Raw genomic sequence first — 22,624 nt, forward strand, 5'->3', positions numbered from 1 at the left:
CCTTCGGCTTTAAGTCTAATTGGAAATAGTGTTAACTAATTATGTGTTTGTTGATATAAGGAGAGGGTTGTGGTAGTTTGTGACGGTTTACCTAATGGGCGAAGAGTCGTAGGAAGGTTGAGATTATTGGAATGTGGATACAAGGATAGGATTGGAGATGAGAAGAAAGAGTTGAAAGTGTTAGAGGAAAGAGTGTCTTGACCCCTTTTTCGATTACTAATAAGCTTGTAAGGGTTTTTTTTTTTATAGTTCCCAAGGTGCCATATGTCACCTATATATTTGTTTAGTATTCTCTCAAATTCAGTCAACCTATAGATGCGTTGTCATTGTATGTATGAATTGTCAAACTTGGGACATGAATATGCGTGACGTGAGAAGGACAGATATCTTGTTCGTGTCAAGCATGTGGGCCCATCAATTTAGGCTCATGAATGTCCTAATTCACAAGGTGTTTCTCCTTAATCAAAGGCGTTGACTTATAAAGTCATAGGCTCGTGACTTTGTGAGGTATAAGTGCAGTAGTATTGTCAAGCAAACTTTAATTTTATAAACCAATATTAAAATTCTACATATTCAAATTTAACGAAAACTCATTAACAAAATCGTCAATTAGACTTTGTTTTCAAATCAAACAAATAACAAAACTAAGTTCTTAACAAAATAGAAGTAAAAGGACTAAATTGCAAAACCCCACAAATACAAAGACCGAGAGCATATTTAGAACCCCTAATTAAAACAAAAAGTCATGTCTTGACAAAGGTTAAATATTAATTACGAACACGTTTGAATTTCCTAGAAATGCCAAAGCAAAACCCTCACTCCCCTCTTTCTAAGAACTATAGGAACTGTTTTTTTCTTCCCCCAAAAGCAATGGTTCATAAAATTTTGGAACAAGCAATGGGAATATATATATATTTATCTTTTATGTTTCTAATCATAGGCAGCCCCCTATATAATCCAAATCTTGCTTTTTGGTACATTTGATTTAAGCATTTAAACCCAATAATTTTCAATGTTCAGCAAAAATTGTTGTAATTAGAAAGATTAAAGATGCTTAAAGGCTCAAATATGGAAAAAAAGAACCCATCAAAGTCAAAAAAAATGACCGAAAGGCCAATTTAAATATCAGTTTTTCTTTTTAATGTCAATGGTGCATAAGAATTGGATACACTGCCACTATCTTATGAATATTTGTATCCAAAATCTTTATGATTTTTTTTAATTTAGATACATTTATATATAATGTATGTTTATGGCTGACAGTTATGTTGGAGTTAATAAATGGTCAAAAAAAATGTTTTTTTAGAGATATTGGCTGAGAAAGGTGTTTGGGTTGATGTGTGTCTACTTTGAAACATCTTTCCCAAAAGTGTGTTTGACTATTCAATAATCTAATGGAAACACTACTTAGTTGACATATATCATGCTTTCTGTTATTTATGGATATCTTATTCCAAGCTCTTTATTTTTTTATATGTTTGATAAATTTTGAGAGATTTTGGGAGGTTTAATTAAAATTTTTAGAAATTTAAGGAGTTTAATGAGAATTTTAGAGAATTTAATTAACATTTTCAATAACTTTAGGGGACAAAAAATAGGGAGAGCAAGCCCTTCTAGCTCCCTCTTGATATAAGGAGCAGACGAAGATAGATGGTTCATCCTATTTTGATAGGTGGAAGAGCTGGTTAGTAGGGTGAGTGGAGCAAGAGGAGAAGGTCAAACTAGGATTGAGGCAATAAGGTGGTGATGTAAATTGCTTGCTTTCGACTTCCTCAAGCCTTATATACATGTTGTCCCTTGCGGTTTGGTGTCGTAGGCTTAGGTAGAGTGGTGCTATGATATGTCTTGGATCACTTCAGATGAGACGTGATAGTCAATATATGATGTAACAATTAATGAATGGATAATCCGTTTCCTAAGCAAGTTACTAGGTGGAAAGTTCTTACAAAGGGTTTCTCTAAAGATATCGTCCGTAGACTTGACTGTCCAGGCCATCATATAGGGGTACGACACTTCATTATTATCCGTCTGGGTAACAAAGTAAAATCTTTTAAATATATAAAAGAATTTAGATAAAAAATTAAATATACTTGAATTTATTTAACATAGATTATGCCAACTATCTTGGTTTTCTATAAAATTAGAAATGTCCACGAAAATTATTTTTATCCGACACATATTTAAACATAAACATCGAGACATAATTATTGATTTATATTTTATATTCTACACTCATATTCGAGATTCAAGAATTGAAACTTGCAAGTTGGAAAAATAATAAAGTGATCTAAGATTTTCCCATTCAAAAAGGAAAAAGAAAATTATACCCATCATCTGTCGAATAGTGAAGAAAAAAAAAAGGTGGCCGAAATATCAGTTAAGATACCCAAATAGCTGGTTATATCTCTCTCAAAGGGAACCTTTCCGTTTTTTTCTTCATTCCTTTTCCTAGTTGCTACCTATTTTATTTGTTTAAACTATGTTATTCGGATTTATGTGTAATTCTATTAAACTCGTAATACAGTTACGGATTTCATGGCCAAGCATGTTATTATAGGATTCACCAGTATTTAGGTGTTTTTCAAACCCCATATGCTGTGTGGAAGCTAGTTCAAAAGGATTTTATGAGTTTTTGATTTCCTATTTGTTATTGTAATCGCTTAATGTTGTTTTATTTTCAAAAAAAATTATTTTATATATTTTTTGGTATAATTGATATTCGAATTCAAATTATTTCTGAGAAAGGTGAGTATTCGACCAATAAGCCACAACTCGGGATTACACCCTATGAGATTACGCCTTATGAGTTAGATCATGTATTGGGCTTATGAGTTAGGTCTAACTTGAATTATTATTTTATTAAAGTCATTTTATGGTATTGTCCCTGTACTATGCATATGTTGTGGATCTAATTAATGCATTCTAACTTGATTAATTTTAGTCTTCGTATGTTTAGAATTTGTCAATTTTAGTCCTCGTACTTTTCAAATTTTAGTCCTGACCCAAACTTACTTTTCGAAAATTTAAGATTTTAGTCTTGATACAAAGAATAACCATTAAATCCATTAATTATTTTTTTTTTGGAATAATTTGTGGAAATGGAATACACTAGTTACTAATTGACTTAAATTTTCTACTTTAATCTACATAATTTGGTCTTGTCAAATTGATAATATTATTAACCATTGCAAGCTTACAAATTTGAAAGAGGGGATGTAATACCCAAAACTCGAACCTTCAATTTTGATGTGCTAATATAAAGCTTTAGTCACTCGCTACTAAAGACCGTTGGCATTGCTACTATCAAAGTGATGACATGAATTTTTACTATACGAAGTCATCAATAGAAAAATTCACAATATCATTGTAACAACAACAATTTAAAGTGTTATTAGTTTGGGTATGCTAATAACGTTATAAAGGTAGAGTTTATCTCTAGTACAGTGTATTTAGCTTTATTTTTATCTTACGCTACAGTATCGCTATAGTATCTAATTTTACTGGCACCGTTATTTTTACACTAACCGCAAGTAAATGTACCGTCAATTCAAAAATCTTAAGACAAATTAAAGTAAATGAACTAAATTTTATACCTTGAAAAAGTAGACAATCAGTCATTTATGTAACTATATTCCTTTTCTAGTTACTTTTATATGGAACAAAAAGAAAAGAAACACATGCAACGTTGTAAAACAACTTTGCTCATCATGCTGATGCAAAACATGTCTTCCAACAGGAAAGAATCTTTTTTTTTTTCTTTTTAAAGTTTTTTCATATCCTCCAATGGCGACATCATCAGCCTTTTCAAACATAATTTAACAAAAGAAATCTATCTGTTTTATTTATTTATATAATTTTTTTTTAAAGTCTTGTGTTGGATTTTTATTTTATTTTATTGAACACATGGCAAACTCTGTCAAGGAATATGATTCGATTTCAGTTTTCAAAACAATCTAAAAAGATTTTTTTTTACGTTAGATTTATTAGCAATGGCTTATGAAAAAGATCCCCACAAGTTTATTTAGGATGAAAGAAAGGAACTTTGATTTTTTTTTATTTTTTTTATTTTCATAGAATATTATAGAAAAAAAAATGTTTGATCAAGCAATAAATCTGCTTTAAAAAAAAAGCAGTGGCTAATTGATAAAGTTATGGAACAAGCTAAAGAATATATTCATGCCTATGTCTTAATCATATGCGAGTTACCTTTAATTAACCCTAAATTAAGTTCAATGTTATTGTTGTTTATAAACAATTAGAAAAGCATGTCATCACTCTTTCGTGTCAGAATCAACCGATATGATCATATTGATTGAAAGTTATAAAGATAATACATAAAATCAGGAATGGACATAAGTGTTTGGTTATGCAATTTAAAAACTACTTATGTTTGTGGAGCTTTACCCAGAGAGTAATCTACTATAAACTAAGTTGCAACATCACTCGTATACTATTTCATTAAGAAATTCCCTAGAAAGCTTAGCTGCAAACTGAACAATACAAGCTTAACTGCAAACTTAGCTTGCTTACAACAATTTTGAGTTATAACAATCTCCTCGTTAGAACAAATAAGTGATCTCTCAATCTCATATGGAAAGTATTAACAAGTCTTCTCTTAAATAATCACATAATGGCTTGCAATAGAGCGTTCAACCTTAGGGGGAAGCACCTGCATGAGTGGGAGTAGACGAAGCGGAAGCGAGAATGTCGGCTTGAGTAACGCAAATAATGGTGAGAATTTAGTGCCTCGAAAGCTCAAGGGTTCCTTCGCAAGGTTTGTCTACGAAAGGGTGAGTCATGGCCAAAGATCAGGCCAAAAGGTGTAGTCGATGGACAACAGGAGAATATTCTTGTACTACCCCTTGTTGGTTCCGAGGGATGGAGGAGACCAGGTTAACCGAAAGATGGTTATCAATTCAAGGACGTAAGATGTATGAAAATCTCTAATTCCTCAAAAGTAGCTTTTGGTTATGTCTTCAATAAGGAATAAGATGGCAAAAATCTTCTTGATATAAAGTCCCTAATAAAACTAACCTCTTCATTTATGGAAACTTCGGTTACATTGAAAGTTTTTATATATTTATTGCTTGACTTAATTTTTGCACGATACGTCTTCAAGATTGCTAGTAATCCCCAAAGATTTCAATAAATAGTTCCAACAGTTTTGGTTAAAATATGCCGAGCAAATACGTCAAGTTACAATTGAGTGGTAGATATTCATTGAGTTGACAAATTAACCAATTTATCCGATTTGGTTTTTAGTGTCTTGAAACTGATAAGGATAAATTGAATCAAATTAACACTATTTGGTCTACTTTAGGGCCAAAATTTTCATGTCCAAAACATGGTGGACACTGTACTATCTTGGTGGCCACCAAAGATGAAATGGTTGGAATCAAAAAGTGAAATTATTAAAAATAAATTGAAATTAAAATCGAGAAACAACGTTGGTGTTTCATTTAGCTGTCATTGTTCCTAACATTCTCGTAAGAACTCAGAAAAGTATCCATCATTTGACTTTTCAAGAATCAAAAGAGGAACCTCCCAAAACAGCATACTTTCTCTTTTCTCAAATTTATATTCCATAACTTTAAATAGGAACAAAGTAACATTTAATTTTTTTCAATTTGATCCTTCAATTTAGATTTCTTTCAAAAGCCATGACGTGACATTCTAAAATTGTATTATGTCATCACTTGGAATTTTTTCATATAAAATCTAAAAAATACAAAAAATCGTTAAAAGTTATAAGTTAAAAAAAATTCAAGAAATGGTATAATTTTAGAGTGTCACATCATCATATTTTGACAAAATCTAAATTTAAATACCAAATTGAGAAAATCTACCAAATTTTCGAACTAATATGGACCCAAAAAAAAGTTTAAGATCAAAATGGAAAAGTTATCAAATTCCGGGATTAAATGTTATTTTATTTCTTTTAGATACAATACGAAAATGATTATTATTATAGGAAAGAACTTAACATATGATAAATTATCTATAATATGAATTAGTAATTTATTAAAGTTTCTTTTTAAGCCTAAGCCATAAAAAAAAATCAATTGAACTGGTTGAATCGGAAAGAGTATTTTTTTTCTCGATGACTATGTAAAAACTAGATTTTGAACGAATTAATTAAAAATTTGTTTGATCGATTGAGCAAGTAAGTTTTTTAATATTTTATTTGTGATTTTTTTTTGTTTAGGCAAATTTGAAGCTCTTTAATCTCTTAATTTTATATTACGGTATGTTTGCCCCAAACAACCAACATGACTAGCATGACTTGAACCAAAGTCATACTTGGGGCAGTAAACACCCTTGATCATTAGACAAAAGTAAATATAATATTTTATATGATTTTAAATGGTTTTGGATGAAAAATAAATATAGTAATTTGAATATCTCATTTTTTTACCGCATAAAAATAACATGAATATAAAAAAGGGATAAATATCAAAATTATATATAAACTTTGGTCTAACGTGTGCAAATTTATACATAAGTTTTAAATTTGTGTAATTTTATAAATGAAATTTTGATTTGATTTAATTATCATATATTATTAATACAATTATTGATATAGCATCGTTTTTATGTTTACAGGTTGCATATTATATTTATCCAATATAAAAATAAATTGTGTATTTATTTCTTTAAATATATATGATAGAATCAAAATTAAAGTTTCATATGTACGTTTAAACCACGACAAAAGTTTCATGTGTATAATTATATCAAATCAAAGTTCAAGTATCAGATTGCACATTGAATCAAAGTTCATATATAACTTTGAGACTTATTCAACAAAAAAATTGGGTAAATTGCACTTTAAGATCACTAAACTATTAATAAGTTTACATTTTAGTCACTCAACTTCAAAAAGTTACAAAATAGTCATTGAAATATTCTAAGGTTATCATTTAATTCATTGAAATATTTGAAAATTTTTATGTAAGTCACTAGATTATTAAGTTTTTTTATTTAAATGTTCGGCTAGCAAGATTTAAGCAACAACTTGATGATCAGTATTGTGGATCAATACCCATCAATGAGTAAAAGAGCATATTTTAGATTCAAGTCGATCGGACTGTTAATGTTGAAGATTACAGGAGAAAGCTATTTATATTTTGGTTTGCAAATTCGTGGCATTAAAAGTTGTTTTATGAAAAAGAATTGAACTATAGAAGAGAAGGGGGGGAATGAGAGCTTTCGAAATATAGAAGACCATACGATAGCTATTTTAATAGCCTAGTAACTTGAATTAAAACATTTGAATAGTTAATTGACTATTTTGTAACATTTTGAAGTTGAGTGACCAAAACATAAACTTACTAATAGTTTTGTGACCTTGAATGAATTTACCCGAATATTTTACACATACATATGACGAGTGCAAAAAAGAAGTTACAATGGCAATTATGTAAATGAAAAGAATTCGAGGGTCGTTTTCCTTCAGATCGACCTTTTACCCGGCAAAAAAATTCCTTTCAAATAAATCCATCCATCTCACCATTAAAAAAAAAAACCGCTAAAGCATAGCACCTAATCTGTAAAAACACATACAAAATTCCCTTCTCCCAGCTCTGATTACAAAAGAGAGAACCTTTATTCATGGAAGACCTGCAATTTTCTAAACCGTTCACAAAGTTCCATTTTTTTTCTTCCATTATTAAATTTATATATCTTCTTTACTCAAATATTCCTTCCACTTTCTCAAGCCAAGAATCTCTTCTCTCCCTTCTCTCCCCCCTTTGCTTACTTTCTCCCCTTCAGATTCTTTCTTTTTTTTCCCTTCTTTTAACAATGGTTTCTCTCCTCTCCCTTCCTTGTTTTCTCTCTCACCCTTCTACTTTCCTCTCTCCCCCTCTCGTTTTCATTCACAAATTTTGGTCTTTTTTTTTCAATAAAATATATACCCCATGGCTCCTCCACCGCCGCCGCCGCCTCCTCCTCCTCCCTCGGGTGTTAACCACCTCTCTCATCCTTGTATCTATGGTGGGTTTTTTTTTTTTTTTGAGTTTTGATTTGAATTATTTGATATGACCCTTTTTTTTTGGTTTATGTTATTGAAGTTTTTTTTTTTTATGGAAAAAGCAGGGGACTTTAACAATGCATATCCGGAGAGAAAATCAAGGATTATGAAGTGGTTGAGTAAGCTTTTTAAGTCAAGTTCAAGTGGTCGTCGTGGCGGCGGTAGTGGTGGTTATAATCCTCATTATCAAGGTGAAGAAAACATGGTTGTTCGTGCTCCGGTTAGGATGCCGGTAACTTTACTATTCTATATTGTTCTCTAAGTAATTTGATTTACTTTGAAGCATATGAACATATTATTGGATTAACTTTTACATGAAAAAAGATGCCTATTGGGTTTGAATTTTGTTGAGGGGAGGTGAGACTCGCTTTGGGAGCAGTCTTAAAGTGTGTCCCTATGATGGAGATATTGTGCCCGGGATATCTATTCTTGGTTTTATCTTTCAACTCCACGGAGAGCTCTCAACGGGTTCATGGAATGGGAGCACCTCGCCTGCCAAGGGCAAATGTGAGCCTGTCGATGGCTCTTCGTGGAGTCGGGAGATAGACTAAACACAGACACTCCAAGCACAATTCTTCTCCCGAAGGACAACACTTTGAAGTCTTTTCCCAAAGAAGTCCAACCTCCCCTCAACAAATTTGTAGACTTGTGTTAGAACATTGTGTTCCTTTGTTGGGGTTAGATGATTTAGGAATGTTTTTGAGATCAAGTTTTGGTTTTATGTCAATAGGATGAACGTCCTAGGACAAAGAAGGAACAAGAAGAATTAGATCATGCAATTGCGCTTTCTTTATCTGAGGGAATGGGAAAACCAAATGGTAAGTTTTTTGATAAATAAAAAAATCATCCTACATGACCCTCATCAATCTTTAATTCTTTCTCCTTGTAACCTCTTGATCTTTTTCACATACTTATTTGGTGTTATGGTGTTTTAGGTTACAATGAATGGCGACGAGACAATAATTATGGTGGAGCTTTACCTAGGGGAGCTGATAATGGTGGCTTGAATTCATCTGCATATCCTCCTTATGGCAATATGCAGTACCATCCTGTTGGATATAGGTCAAAAAGCTTTAACTCATAGTTGTAAAGCAATGTGAGATTATATAAAAACTGAGTTCCAAGATGTCTTCTCTTGTGCCGTCCCACAGCCAAATCCCGGTTACTTAATGGGGAAGGTATCTTGGAACCAAAACTTGTATCTGATTAATTTATAATTGATGCCTATGACTTGCAGAGTATGTGCTGGCTGTCATCGTGACATCGGATATGGCAATTACTTGGGATGCATGGGAGCATATTTTCATCCCAATTGCTTCCGTTGCCATTCCTGTGGGTATCCGATTACTGAGCATGAGGTAGTTTGATTCATTTTTCGTGTGTTCAGCTTTTCAAATATCGTATTGCTCTTCATATAGCTCTAAACTTGTGTGTTTTCTTGTGGTGATTCAAGTTTTCTTTATCAGGGAGGGATCCATATCACAAAACTTGCTTCAAAGAACTGACACATCCTAAATGTGATGTTTGTCTCCAATTTGTAAGAATCTTTCTTGGTCATATCATTTGAATTATTAGTTCTATGAGTCACATTCTTATTTCCGATTATGTCGAGTTTCAGATTCCGACTAACGGAGCCGGTTTAATAGAGTATAGATGCCATCCATTTTGGTCCCAAAAGTATTGTCCATCACATGAACATGATAACACAGCTCGTTGCTGTAGTTGCGAACGTTTGGAGGTATGGATTCTCAGAACTGTTTGATTAAATATGTGTTAAAGCTTCAAATTTATTGTTCTGTTTTTTTCCTTGGAACCCTCTTTTTCTTCACAATTTTTGTCTCATGAAGTCTTGGAACGTAAGATATTATTCGCTTGAAGATGGTCGGAGTTTATGCTTGGAATGCATGGAATCTGCAATCATGGACACTGGTGATTGCCAACCTCTATACCATGCCATTAGAGACTATTATGAAGGAATGTACATGAAACTAGACCAGCAAATTCCGATGCTTCTTGTTGAACGACAAGCACTTAATGAAGCTATTGTTGGGGAAAAGAATGTAACATTATGAACCCTTGTTCAATTTTTTACACTTTCGTATGTTTCATGGAATGGCTTTGATGTTTCAGTTTTGGTTCTTTCCAGGGATATCATCATATGCCTGAGACAAGGGGGTTATGTCTGTCTGAAGAACAGACAGTTACCAGTGTACGTCAACTGAACTAATTCCATGATTTTGCTTTGTTGATTGACATAAGTCTGACATTGGTCTTCGTTTCATTTGTTGCAGATACTAAAGAGACCGCGAATAGGAGGCCGACAACTTATTGGCATGAGAACTCAACCTCAAAAGCTGACCAGGAAATGTGAAGTCACCGCCATTTTAGTTCTGTATGGTCTTCCAAGGTAATTCTTGCTTATGTTCTTTATGATTCAATTTATCTCTTGTTGTTCAGACAGTAATATTTGCCGGAATATGCAGACTGCTAACTGGGGCTATTCTCGCACACGAGTTAATGCACGGCTGGTTACGACTCAAAGGTAGAATAAAACCGTAATCAATCCTCTTTCCTGCATGAAGTTTTTCAATATTCTTCCATTTTTATGTTGTGTTCTCCTATACTGCAGGTTATCGAAACCTGAACCCTGAGGTTGAGGAAGGAATCTGTCAAGTGTTATCATACATGTGGCTCGAGTCTGAAGTACTACCAGGACCAAGCAGTAGAGCATCTACATCAGCTGCTTCATCATCCTCTTCATCGTCTAAGAAAGGAGGGAGATCTAATGTTGAAAACAAGCTTGGTGAATTCTTCATTCACCAGATTGCTCATGATGCTTCCCCCGCCTACGGTGGAGGGTTTCGAGCTGCCAATGCAGCCGTCAATAAATATGGTTTACGTCAAACCTTAGACCATATTCGCCTGACCGGGGAATTTCCTGTTGTAAAAACCTGAGTGTTGAGTCAGCTTGTCAAACATCTTGGAGGTCATGACAGAAGATTGAAACAGCTTCTCCCCAAAATTTTCATGGGGTTTACATGATCAACATTATGTTAAAGATTATGTTTTCTGGTTCAAAAGTAACTTGGTTTTAACATTTATTATTGTCTAATAAAATGAGTTCCTCTTTCTTTTTACTTTTGGCTCCTTGCTGTAACTTCCAATGGCATAAAAATGCTCAAGAACTTTCCTGGAAAATCATATTTCATATTTATAGAGATCAAAGCTGCTTTTAAGTTTGCATACTGATTTTTTTTTCATCATAAGTTTTTGAACCTTGATTTATAATACTGGTTATATCAGCAAATTGCATATCAATCAAGTGCCAATTAGATTCCATTTCATCTTTTTATTAAAAATAGACAAATTAAGATCAAAGTACTAAAAATAGACAAATTAAGTTCAAAGTACAAATTATCCTTTTTGTTAAAATATTCATCTGTTTATATTGTTCCGTTTATATTGTTAAAAACTAACTTGAAAGATAGAATAGTTAAACAGTAACACGTGACGTGCTGAATTTATTTAATACTAATATACAAGAATTAATTTGCCCAACTTTAAAAAGGAGAACAAAATGCATTATAACTCCTAATACAAAGGCCTTGTATTGGACTTTTACCACCGAGATCATAATTCTTCAAAAGACGAAAATGATCTGAAAAGCACTACAATTTATGCAGGAGTAAAGTTGCAGAATTTTCAGCCCCTGCAACTTTTAAGATTATTGATAAAATTACAGCAGATATAATCCAAAGACTCATTGTAAGAGGTAAAATATTACTAAAAATTTAAGTTATGAATGTAATGATACATGCCAATGATTTCTGCAATTAAGTAAAAACTTGAACCTGGGAAAAGGGTGTTCGTAGATGACCACCATCGATATTGAATCTTTAACGATGCAGACATCATAGGGTACACTTGAAATGTATGTCACCATCCATCTATATACATGGAAAAATGTATTTATCACAGTAGCATAACAAAATCTGCCACTGCAAAATGAGCTATGAAAGTTAAATTGTGTTGTGCTATCACATAAACCAATTCAACCAATCTGTAGTTTCAGTTGCGGTTCGAACGGTTGGATTTAAGAAAACGAACTATAATTTTGTGGTAACATCTGCTAAAAGGGTCTTCAATGTTTCATAGGTCATGAAACATATACCGACACCGGGTACCACTTTGTAATATTCAGGCAATATCCCTCTATATAAGCCACGAAAGCCTTCGGTCTGGAATATGTGTTTAAATGTGCCAAAAAGCCCTGTTTTGTAAACACGGGCTCGTCCACCAGCTCCCTCTAACTGTTTCCGTCGCCTAATGAGATCCAATGGAAATATTGCTGCATTTATAGAGAACACAAATGAAAGAGTCATGAATTGCTTTATCCAACACGTTAAAAGGCAATTCATCGATGACAATATCACCAAGAGGCTCTACTCAGAAACACAAACCAACCAAACAACGTAATCGCACAGAAATTTTCTCGATAAATATGCTAGTTTCAACTGCTAAAGTGAAAAAATCCAAGCTATCAACAAACAGCATGCTATCACATATTTATAATTTAACATTGAAAACAAGCTTTCAAACGACGACTTCCCTGCCAACTAAGGAATCCTTAACTTGAATGCCAGAAACCAATAATTGAACATTTGATCATAAAAAGGAGAAAGCAATTAAATTGTGTTATGGTCAACATGATTCAGTAAGAAAGTCAACAAGAACTACCATTGGCAATGTAAGTAATATTAAACGCGGGTTTAGACTGACCCGAATGGGTATTACACTCAACCCCTTATAGATCTTTTGCAGCAAGTAAAAAAGATCTATGCAAAAGCTAGAAACCTGGTTACAACCTGAGTACCCCAAGGAAAACCTAAGAGATGAGAGATAAACACAACACCACAAAATGTGACCGAAACCATGTCAAGGCCGCACAATCTCACCCACAATTGTCTTTTTCATAAGGAATAATGATTAGCTTCCATTAATAGAAGCTAGTAGTTTGACCCTGCTCACACGTTTGAATCACTATTTTGTTAGTAAAATATCTGGCCTATGTAAATTATTGAGTTTACTCCACATTTGGTACAAATTAATGGAGAGTTCCTGGAAAAAAGCACCAGCAACGTCACAAGGACTTCGATCCACTAAGCCTAACCGAGAAGCATACCTCAAGGAGGATACCTCTCTCATACTGATATCTTGAGGAAGCAGTATTAGTTCACCTGAGAGTAGAGCATTACGGGACAAACTGCAATCCTTGGGGAGAAAAGTTGTTGGAAAAAACCCGTAGTAGAGCAAAGTTATAACCAAGTTTGACATAAGAATAAATAACGGTAGAGAAGAGAAAAATGGTAAATTTCTTGTTGACTTCCTTACTAAACCTCTCATGCCATTACAAAAAACAACTCCGGTTTGGGTCACGGCTCTAGGATGCAATCTGGTTTAGATTCTTAATGCAGAGCCTGCACCGTAACCTGCTTCTCTGCACCAAAAGCATAGTAAACAGCTAAAAGTATTAACCTCTATAGTTAAATAATGACATTGTTAGATCAAATTAACTTTTAAGCATTTCAACCAAAAATGTTTCTGCCAAAACAGCATTACGAACGACAAGTTACGCAACATGATCTAGCAATATACAACTGAAAATAGAGAAAACATTTACCTAAAAGATAGTTATTCAGGAAAAATAGAACAATGCAGTGAAGTGGATCCACACAAGTGTAAACTATCTCGAAGGCAACATCAAATTAAGTGCTCGTTTGGTAAATAACCAAAAAAAAAAGAAAATAATGAAACTAAATCACAGATTTCAGAAATTTGCAATGTAAAAAGATTACTCACCTGTTGATGATGCAACCCCAGAAAGACTGCCACAAGTTAGACTGACCACGACAGTGGAATCATGGGGCCTAATGTGAAGTTGATTAAGAAAAAAAGAGAGAAACGAATTGAGCTTAAAAGAGTAATGATTTATGAAATAATAATTAGAAGACACCATTTATTGTTCTAAGATGATTAATTACCTGCGTGACTGCCAAAAAGACCTCAAGCTCTCATATACTGAAAAGCTAATTGCTATGCTGGGTCCAACACCTAAGAGAGTCGTTCCAAGTCCTTTGTATAGGCCTAAAACCCCCTCATCTTTGCAAATAGTTCGTAAAGCATGCCAAATGCCTCTGTAGTATGTATCATTTGTCTGTATATATAGAAGAAAAATAGAGATGTTTAAATATCACTCCTAGTTGTAAATAATGTAAATCAAGAAACCCTTTAAGACCAAATGGAAGCATGTGCATGCATCTCCGTCATGTGAACTAGCCATTGGTGATACAAGTTCAGTCGATATCAGGAAAACGAGAACAAATGAAAATGAAAAAAATTATTAACCTACATAAAGCAATGAAAATTATTTTGTTAAGGGAATATGAATATAACCTGGGCTGCGAGACGTGTTCTAACAAGATCCAGTGGATATGTAGCAGATGCAGCAGTAATTCCTGCCAAGCCACCGCCCACAAAATGTATGCAAATGTCGGCACTCATACTCTTACCATGATTTTCCAATCCTGGAAGCATATATAGTAACTGAAACAAAGAATAATTATCAAAATGTTAGAAGAGAAATGCTGAAAAGAAACAGAGAACGTCAAAGAGTATGGTGTCTAGAATCTTAGTACCAACCTTCTTATACTGCTCATAAGCATAGAAATTTAAAGAAGAATACGGCAGACGATGTGCGATAGTCACAAGATTCCCTTTCCAGAAGGCTCTGAAACCTTCTTCACCAACAATTCGTGATGCTTCACGCCATATACTAGCTTTTCTTAATGTGGCAGCATCAGAATGCATACCTTGCACCTACAAGATATGATGACAAAAAACAAGGTTATCACAGGGTTGCCAATTCATGGAAAGGCAAAAACACATACAATAAACTAGTTATGATAGCAAGCAAATGCCATGAAGATTGGATGACAGAATCTAAAACGAGGACTCAACAAATAATGGATGGAGAATAGAAACATTTTATCAGTATCCACGCATGAAAGGCTCATTGCATAGACATTATACATAGCTTAACCCAACTAATTTGAAATGCATAAGCTACCCTATCATATTATTGTTTCATACACAAAAGGTGAAGACAATATCCGTTTCCAGAATTCATAGACATTCATGTCACCCTCAAGGATAATTTAACTCCATATTTGTATAAACAATTTGTGCAATGACTTACAAATACATAACCAAAGTATACTAAAAGGTAATCAGAGTTTTTGCTGCCCTATACACTTTCATCAATTGACAAAACATACATCAATATTTCCCAAAGTTATCATCTTTAATGCAAAATTCATCAAAATACTACCAAACCGTCATTTTTTAAAATAAATTAAATCAAACCAAAATACAATTAACCCCAAAACCATCTCAAACACACCCCAAGCTATCTTTAAAAAAAGGTGAACAAAAATAGCTAAAAAGAACCAAAACCTGAAAGAGAATGGTGAGACGAGCAAGAGGAGCAGTACAAGTTTTGCTTAAAGCACCAGCAACCCCACCAGCAAGCAACTGAGAGACAGTACCGATCTGGGTTTTTTGTGCTTGTAATAACTCTTGCTGTTGCTGCTTAAATTTCAAGCTTGTTGTTTCAACCCCACCATTTGTTCCTCCTCCTCCTGGGCTTGAATTTACCACACCAACTCTTGCTTCCGTCTGCATATCTAAATGTAACCCAAAAATAGTTGCAAAATTTACCAAAGATTGCAAATTTATTAGGTAAAAAGAAACAGAGCTTTGGTTTTATAGGAACAAAAATCAAAGCTTGAATTTAAAGATTTTTGCTTTATTTGTTGTTCTTTTTCTTTATGCTTCTTACAAAAGTTTCAGTCTTCGCATATTCTTTTTTTTTTTTTTACGACAGGTTGAGTTAGACGATGCCGTTTTAATGTTAATCAGTTACTATCTAAATCTACCGAACCGACTTCCCTCTTTGTGTACAGCCGTTGATCTATCTGACTTTTCTATCAAGTCAATCTTTTCCTAAAACACTTTTTTTTAATTATTATTTCCTTTTATATTTGTTTGATAGATTTTTTTATTTTACTATTATAATTATAAATACAATCATAAATTAATACATATATAAAAAATCAACTACTATAAATACTATTTAATTGATAATTAAAATATGTGTTATAAGAAAATCAATCAGGATCAAAGTGATAATTGAAATATATTTGGATCTTAATCGAAAGGGTTAAAAGTTATTTAGGGCTTAAATTTGGTAATTATTCTCATATCGGGGTCTTAAATATTTTCTTTGGTCTGAGTTAGGCCTTGAACTTTGATAATTCTTTCAACTCTGAGGTTTAAATTAGACAACTGTTTTTACATTGGCGTTTGAACTTTTTTTCCAAGTTAGTCCCTGAACTTAGTAGTTATTCTTATAATAAGGTTTGAACTTGGTAATTGTTCCCACATTGTGACTTGAGCTTTAATTTTTTTAATGATTAACTCGGACAAAAAAAAGATTAGACCTCAATCTAGGAAATTTACCAAGTTTAACGCCTAATTTGGACAAAAAAAAGTTTAGGTCTCAATGTGAGAATAGTTGTCCAGTTCAAAGCTTAACTTGGACAAAAAAAAATTAGACCCCAATGTGAGAAAAGTTACTAAATTCAAACCTCAAAATGATTTAACCCTAATCAAAATAAATCAAGATAGGGTATATGTAGGACATATTTAAGGCAAATCGATACATGTTACAAATTGGAATAGTGAATGCTAATAACAAGATTTGAACCTTAGTTTTTAAGATACCGACAAAAGGTTTAGTCACCACTCTTTATGCCATTGATATATGACTTGATAAAATGAGGTATCATCTATATTCATATTAATACTAACTGTTTAATTCAGTTTGATGTCACATGTGATGTTTACTTTATTTTTAAATATATATTATATAAAATAAATAACTATCTTTCTTCTCTTCAAAAACTAGCTCTATTTAAAAACTATAATTCTTCTAAAAGTATTTCTTAAAAAACTAATTATATATTTTAAAAATTATTCACTATCTTATAAAAATTAATAAAATAATAAAAATAAATCTAACACATGTCTAATTTTGATGTCAAAAATCCTTTCAAATAATAAAAATAAAAATTACTAATATTTATCAAAATAAATACCACTCAGAGGGTGGTATCATGGTAACGGTTGTAGGTGGTTTTTACTTCTATAGGATATACTGGAACGAATATTCTTTCAGTTTGGAATTTTCTTTTTCTACCACGTGTTGGATATTAAGGTCGGTTAATATTGTTCTCCAATCAGATGCTTCCACGTGTGTCCCTCGCCGGAAACACCGTTGTTTTTTGTTTCTCACGCGATAGCACCGCCACTATTGTATACTTTTCTTCACCTATAGGAAGATCAGCTGCGGAAGTGATTATCTTTATTCTCTTGCAATCGCCAGTTGATTCATAGGAAATTTAATTTAATTTTTTGTTAATGAAAATAAGAAAAGGATTTTGTACCCCTTCAATTTAAGTTTGAGTTATTTTATTATAAATTGTAAAGCTTATTATTTTTTTATTATTATGAAATATAATATAATTTTAATTTTTTATATTAATTAGAATAGAGAAAAATCAAAAAATTGAAAATCTATCCGAATCGATACTATTTGAATGGTTTTAGTTCACAAGTTTAAAAAAATTGGCATTAATGAAACTAAACTTGATTCCATTTTTATTTAATCTTAATTTTTATATTTCAAATAAAAAAAATATTATGTAAAAAAGTATTTCTAAAATAAACTATATAAGAGATATTGAAATTTTTTATCTACTTGAAATATTAATTTTTTTAAAATATTTATGGAAAACTTTAAAACTTTATAATAAAGTCTAAATCAAAAGATCAGCCACGCACCATGATTACATGCAAAGGAAACTATTTATAAAGACACTCAAATCAACTACCATAATCAATTTGATGGAGCTGTGGTGGTTCTTCAAACAAAGCAGCTGCCTATCTCTGCTATGTGCATCCCAAATCGCTTAGTGCCTTACGAAGAGTGAGTTCCTTCATCAAGAAGAAAATGGAGTATACATATCATCATCATCATCATCATCATTTTTCTATACTAGTAATAATCAAATATATGAAAATGGAAATTATGAAATAATAATTACCGTATTTGGATGGAGGGAATGTGGCGCACTTTATAGAAATCTTCTCCTTTTGTTTCATTTTTCACTTGAATCTTCTCTTCTAGTGACCTCCTCATGTCTGTTAGTTTTAATTCTTGGAGAGTGATAATATACCTTAGCCTTTCTGGAATCATTTTCAAGTTATAAATGTCATTGAGATGCAAACTTCGGAGACGTGACATTGCGCATTTTTCTATCTCCCACTCCTTTAACTCTCGTAGAGAAATCATTTCAAGAGAATCAAGTTGAGGAAACCCATGAATCGAGCAAATCATTTTAGTCCCCACATAAGCATTGTCCCTTAATCTAAGAATTCTCAAACAAGGCAGATTTTTCAGTACTCCCATTGGATCATGAATCATCTTGGAGGAACACAATGCTAACTTGACAATGTTTGGCGGAAGAAATTTCGAAACATGATGGCTTGGACATAGATCTTCTTTTATCTCTCCTCTTAATTCTAGTTTAGAAAGGTGATGACATTGAGGAAGGAGTTCCAAATCTGAAAAAGATATTGAGATTGGACCCAAATAAAACTCCACAAAGACCTAAGACGATGCAAATTAATCAGCAACATTAAGATAGGCTTCACATCTTTCAGTCTATTAAATACTATTCCTAAACGTTGAATATTAGTCAACCTAAGCACCATATTGTTTTCAATTAACTTCTTGTCCACCACTATATACTTCAACGTTTCAACGTTGCTTGAACAAAACCTCGACCGCCATTGCAATGCTTCTTTCATCCACGACTTAGAGCCTCGAGCATATAGTAAAATATGTCTTAAACGTTCTAACTTGAATAGAACATTAGGAATTACTAATTTTGACCCCCATTGGAGATATAGAGTGTGTAAACTCTTCAACTGGCCAGTAGTGTGGGGTAAGATGATTTGATTACCTTGTATCTTCAACTACCTCAAATGATGGAGATTACCAATTTCAGATGAAACATGCCATTTGTCGACATCCCTTCTCACAAGATTCAACACCCTTAAAAACTTGAAGTTTTTGCATTCTGAAATGTGGAGTTTTATCAATTCCGCATTCTGAAATAGCAACAAAGAACGTAGCTTTAGATGTTCTCCTTTCAAAGAAACATGCCTTTTGCTAGGAGGAATAGCAATTCTTCGTAGCATAAATTCCACCAATGTCACATTAAGTTCAGTCAATGGTGGTGAACAATTTCCAAGAATTTCTCCTCTCTTGCTTTCTCTATACATAAGTCCCTCAAGAGGTCATGCATCCGACATGTTTTCACATTTATTCCTGTATAGTCCCGCTTAACAACTTGAACCAAACTTCTATTTATGAGCTCTTCTAAGAATTGTTCGCCTATATCCTCCATTAATATTTCGCTGCTTTCTAATGATGGTGGAATGAAACCTTCTGCAATCCATAATTGAATAAGTTCCTTCTTTGATATCTCCTAATCTTCTGGATAATGACTGAGATATAGAAAGCATGGCTTTAAATGATAAGGCAAATCGTAGTAGCTTAAAGCCAAAATTCCATGCACTGCATGATATTGATGATCATGTTGGAACCCTCTTAAGTGTCCATTGAAGATATTTCTGTGAACCATCTCCCACTGGACCAATGAGTGTTTTGTTGCTAGCAAGCCCCCCAACACAACAATTGCTAGAGGCAAGCCCCCACATTTCTTCACCATCTGTCTCCCGAATTTCTCAAATTCTTCCAAGCAGGCATGAGAACCTATCTTGTTTCGAGGGAATGCTTTGCTTCTAAAAAGCTTCCAACTTTCATCATCTGTAAGAAATGGGAGCTCTATCGGAGAGTTGCAAGGATCAGCAACTAAAGCTACATTCTTATTGCGTGTTGTGAACAAAAATTTGCTTCCTTTTTTTCCTCGTGGAAAAGCGGGTTTAAGAATATCCCAATCTTCACTTCTCCAGATATCATCGAAGACTATCAAATACTGCTTTTCTTTCAAAACATTTGAAAGTCTTTTAACCAATTGATTCTCATTTAGATTATCAATTGATGCTCTTTCATGTTGAACTTTCATCAGGACATCAAGCAAAACTTCTCTTGGCTTACATTGTTGAGCTATAGAAACCCAAGCTAAGCAATCGAAATGTCGTCTCACATCAATGTGTTTATATACTGTTCTGGCTAGAGTAGTCTTTCCGATCCCCCCCATGCCAACTATTGAGACGACGGCGTGGGGTCTGTCATCTTCAGTCATCAATTGGGCTAGGACATCCTTGATGCTAACCCCCAAGCTAATGACATTCTCTTCCTCAACATGCGAGAATGTCCTCCTTAACTGTTGTTGCACCCTAGAAATAGAGCTAGACCCCTCTCCTTCACCGGATATCTCATAGGCCGGAAGGCTCTTGGAAATGTTTTTAAGCTTAATCTGGATTGCTTTGACCTGCACCCCTGTTTTGTGTAAATGAAAAGGCTTGGTGAAAATGGAGGTGAATCTCTTGACGATTCCTTGGAATCCTCCTTGATGTGCACATTCAAGAATGAAGGACTCGATAACATCTTCAGCATCGTAAGCAAGATCTCTGATCTCCGACACCCGATTGCGGAAACGCTCGTCTTCGTCTGGGTTACGATCAGCGTCCTTCAAGAAGCATTCCATACGCTTCAGTTCAGCCTTAAGGCTCTCAACTTGATCTTTCACATCTTTGAGAAAAACTGCTTCATGGATGAGCAAATCTGAAATCCTTTCCACAGCTAAGAACACAATAGCACCTGCCATATCTCAAACTGATTGATCAACTCTGGAAAACAATCCTGGAAATTGAAAGAGTTTCAGCAACAGTGGATTTTGTGAATTCTCATAAAAGACTAAATAAGCACTTTGAATTCATACAGTAAATTAATATCAACCAACACATCACCCACCATTAGTAGATTATCAAGGAAAAAAACTAAGATCAATCAGACAAAACATTGGATAACTAAACTTCATTAATGAAAATCTATAGAATCTGATCAAATTACTAACCAATCACTTCATCAATGAAAACTGGTTCAACAGCTACAGGACACAACAATAGCATCCGCCATTTCTTCTGTTGGTCGAAAATTCTGAATTGATAACTATTTTGAATACTCACAAGTATATGTAGAAAATTGCACAAATTTATGTAGAAAATTTTGACTTGATAATTATCTCAAAGTCCCACAACTATTTGAAGACCCAAAAGCCATCGCTCATGGTTTACAGCATCCAAAAAAGAAAACGCCAATATTGATTATATTTGGTTAAAATATGTTATAAATCCTTGCATTTTTTGAAAACTTAGAATTTAGTCTTTATATTTTTAACTGTAAAAATTTGGTCACTTTATTTTTTAGATTTTAAAATTCAAGTCTAAATATTAACATTATTATTTTTTCTGTTAAATTGAAGTTCATTATGATATTTTTTTAGTTGCATGACTACCACATAAGTATTTTTTTTATTTTAAAATATCACATCAATAAATTTAATAAAAAAGTATAATAATGTTAACCATTAAACTTGAACTTTGAAATTTGAAAAGCATATGAACTAAATTCTTAAAAATAAAAACATAGAGTCTCGAAATATGATTAGGCTTGCCAAAGCTTGAAAAATGAGATTGGACAAAAAGTGTAAGCTCATCTTATCATTCGAGGTATTGTTGTTCAAACGGTTAACCAAACCAAACTAGTATTAACCGAATTAATTGAACTGTTTAATCCTTTAACTGTTAACCGAACTAAATTTTTTTCAAAAAAATTAACCGAACCAAAATATTTTGGTTAATTCGATCGGTTAATCGAAATTTGTAAGTTTTAATTTTATTTTTATTTTAAAACAAGTATAAAACATATATAAATTTTTTTGATAATGTTCATTTGACCAAATGAACCGAATTAATTGAATTAGTAATAGCCTAATACATATACTATATAATATTATTTATTAAATTTGGTTAATTACCCAATTTCAAACCGAATTAACTATTAACCAAAATTCCAAAAAACTTTAACTGACCTCTGACCAATCTAGATCTGTTTCACCGATTAATCGAATTAGATCAATTTAGTTAATTAATTGCTGCAATTTGTACTTTCACTTCAATCGGAAAAATGTCGAGTTAAGCTAGGCTTGAATTACTTTATTTTATATTGGGTTGGACTTGAACAAAATATTAAGCCTATTATTCGAATTAGGCTGAGACAATGTTTGAAAACTCCTTATCTAGGTTCGACCCTGGTTTGATTTGACCATACGTCTTTTAGAAAAATTAAAATACTTGAAACAATTTATATAATAATAATTAGATATATTTTATAAATAAAATAATTATTTATTTAAAGGAAGAAGTATTGCAGAAGGCAGT

At 32.9% G+C, this 22,624-nt stretch overlaps 4 protein-coding genes across 5 annotated transcripts; 1 reads left to right on the top strand and 3 right to left on the bottom strand.

Moving 5' to 3' along the window:
* Positions 1-7,532: 7,532 nt before the first annotated feature.
* On the top strand, positions 7,533-11,169 carry LOC107936666 (protein DA1-related 2). 2 transcript variants are annotated; one of them, XM_016869414.2, is made up of 12 exons: positions 7,533-7,995; positions 8,098-8,264; positions 8,763-8,850; positions 8,968-9,094; positions 9,270-9,390; positions 9,486-9,569; positions 9,651-9,770; positions 9,880-10,092; positions 10,179-10,241; positions 10,324-10,439; positions 10,516-10,574; positions 10,662-11,169. In XM_016869414.2, exons 1-12 carry the CDS (start codon positions 7,920-7,922, stop codon positions 10,985-10,987), a joined length of 1,560 nt encoding a protein of 519 aa, XP_016724903.1. In that variant the 5' UTR covers positions 7,533-7,919; the 3' UTR covers positions 10,988-11,169. The 2 variants fall into 2 exon arrangements, with proteins under 2 accessions (XP_016724903.1, XP_016724902.1); XM_016869413.2 differs by having other exon boundaries at positions 7,538-7,995; positions 8,095-8,264.
* A 611-nt stretch (positions 11,170-11,780) lies between these two features.
* Positions 11,781-15,955, bottom strand: LOC107936667 (mitochondrial substrate carrier family protein B). Its single transcript, XM_016869416.2, has 6 exons — positions 15,545-15,955; positions 14,732-14,908; positions 14,486-14,635; positions 14,074-14,246; positions 13,892-13,959; positions 11,781-12,380 (listed from the first exon to the last, which is right to left on the bottom strand). The coding sequence occupies exons 1-6, from the start codon at positions 15,770-15,772 to the stop codon at positions 12,139-12,141; spliced, it is 1,038 nt and encodes a 345-aa protein (XP_016724905.1). The 5' UTR covers positions 15,773-15,955; the 3' UTR covers positions 11,781-12,138.
* A 2,034-nt stretch (positions 15,956-17,989) lies between these two features.
* Positions 17,990-21,405, bottom strand: LOC107936661 (putative disease resistance protein At1g50180). The gene is made up of 3 exons (XM_041078200.1): positions 21,259-21,405; positions 18,256-21,044; positions 17,990-18,145 (listed from the first exon to the last, which is right to left on the bottom strand). Exon 2 carries the CDS (start codon positions 21,007-21,009, stop codon positions 19,705-19,707), a length of 1,305 nt encoding a protein of 434 aa, XP_040934134.1. The 5' UTR covers positions 21,010-21,044; positions 21,259-21,405; the 3' UTR covers positions 17,990-18,145; positions 18,256-19,704.
* LOC121208124 (probable disease resistance RPP8-like protein 2) lies at positions 18,252-19,498 on the bottom strand. Its single transcript, XM_041078622.1, has 2 exons — positions 19,213-19,498; positions 18,252-18,775 (listed from the first exon to the last, which is right to left on the bottom strand). Exons 1-2 carry the CDS (start codon positions 19,496-19,498, stop codon positions 18,252-18,254), a joined length of 810 nt encoding a protein of 269 aa, XP_040934556.1.
* Positions 21,406-22,624: the final 1,219 nt, after the last annotated feature.

The sequence above is a fragment of the Gossypium hirsutum genome, chromosome A10 (genome assembly GCF_007990345.1).
Source record: "Gossypium hirsutum isolate 1008001.06 chromosome A10, Gossypium_hirsutum_v2.1, whole genome shotgun sequence".
In the NCBI taxonomy this organism is placed as follows: Eukaryota; Viridiplantae; Streptophyta; class Magnoliopsida; order Malvales; family Malvaceae; genus Gossypium; species Gossypium hirsutum.

What these genes read in the sequence shown, in the direction of transcription:
- LOC107936666 (XM_016869413.2), top strand. Translation starts at nt 7,920, where the DNA reads ATGGCTCCTCCACCGCCGCCGCCGCCTCCTCCTCCTCCCTCGGGTGTT. An exon ending in TACCATCCTGTTGGATATAG is followed by an intron (nt 9,095 to 9,269) that starts GTCAAAAAGCTT and finishes TATGACTTGCAG; the next exon opens with AGTATGTGCTGGCTGTCATC. An exon ending in GTAGTTGCGAACGTTTGGAG is followed by an intron (nt 9,771 to 9,879) that starts GTATGGATTCTC and finishes TGTCTCATGAAG; the next exon opens with TCTTGGAACGTAAGATATTA.
- LOC107936667 (XM_016869416.2), bottom strand. Translation starts at nt 15,772, where the DNA reads ATGCAGACGGAAGCAAGAGTTGGTGTGGTAAATTCAAGCCCAGGAGGA. An exon ending in GTCTCACCATTCTCTTTCAG is followed by an intron (nt 14,909 to 15,544) that starts GTTTTGGTTCTT and finishes CATATCTTGTAG; the next exon opens with GTGCAAGGTATGCATTCTGA. An exon ending in TGGGGTTGCATCATCAACAG is followed by an intron (nt 12,381 to 13,891) that starts GTGAGTAATCTT and finishes CTATAAATGCAG; the next exon opens with CAATATTTCCATTGGATCTC.
- LOC121208124 (XM_041078622.1), bottom strand. Translation starts at nt 19,498, where the DNA reads ATGTATAGAGAAAGCAAGAGAGGAGAAATTCTTGGAAATTGTTCACCA. An exon ending in GCATGTTTCATCTGAAATTG is followed by an intron (nt 18,776 to 19,212) that starts GTAATCTCCATC and finishes TATCTTTTTCAG; the next exon opens with ATTTGGAACTCCTTCCTCAA.
- LOC107936661 (XM_041078200.1), bottom strand. Translation starts at nt 21,009, where the DNA reads ATGGCAGGTGCTATTGTGTTCTTAGCTGTGGAAAGGATTTCAGATTTG.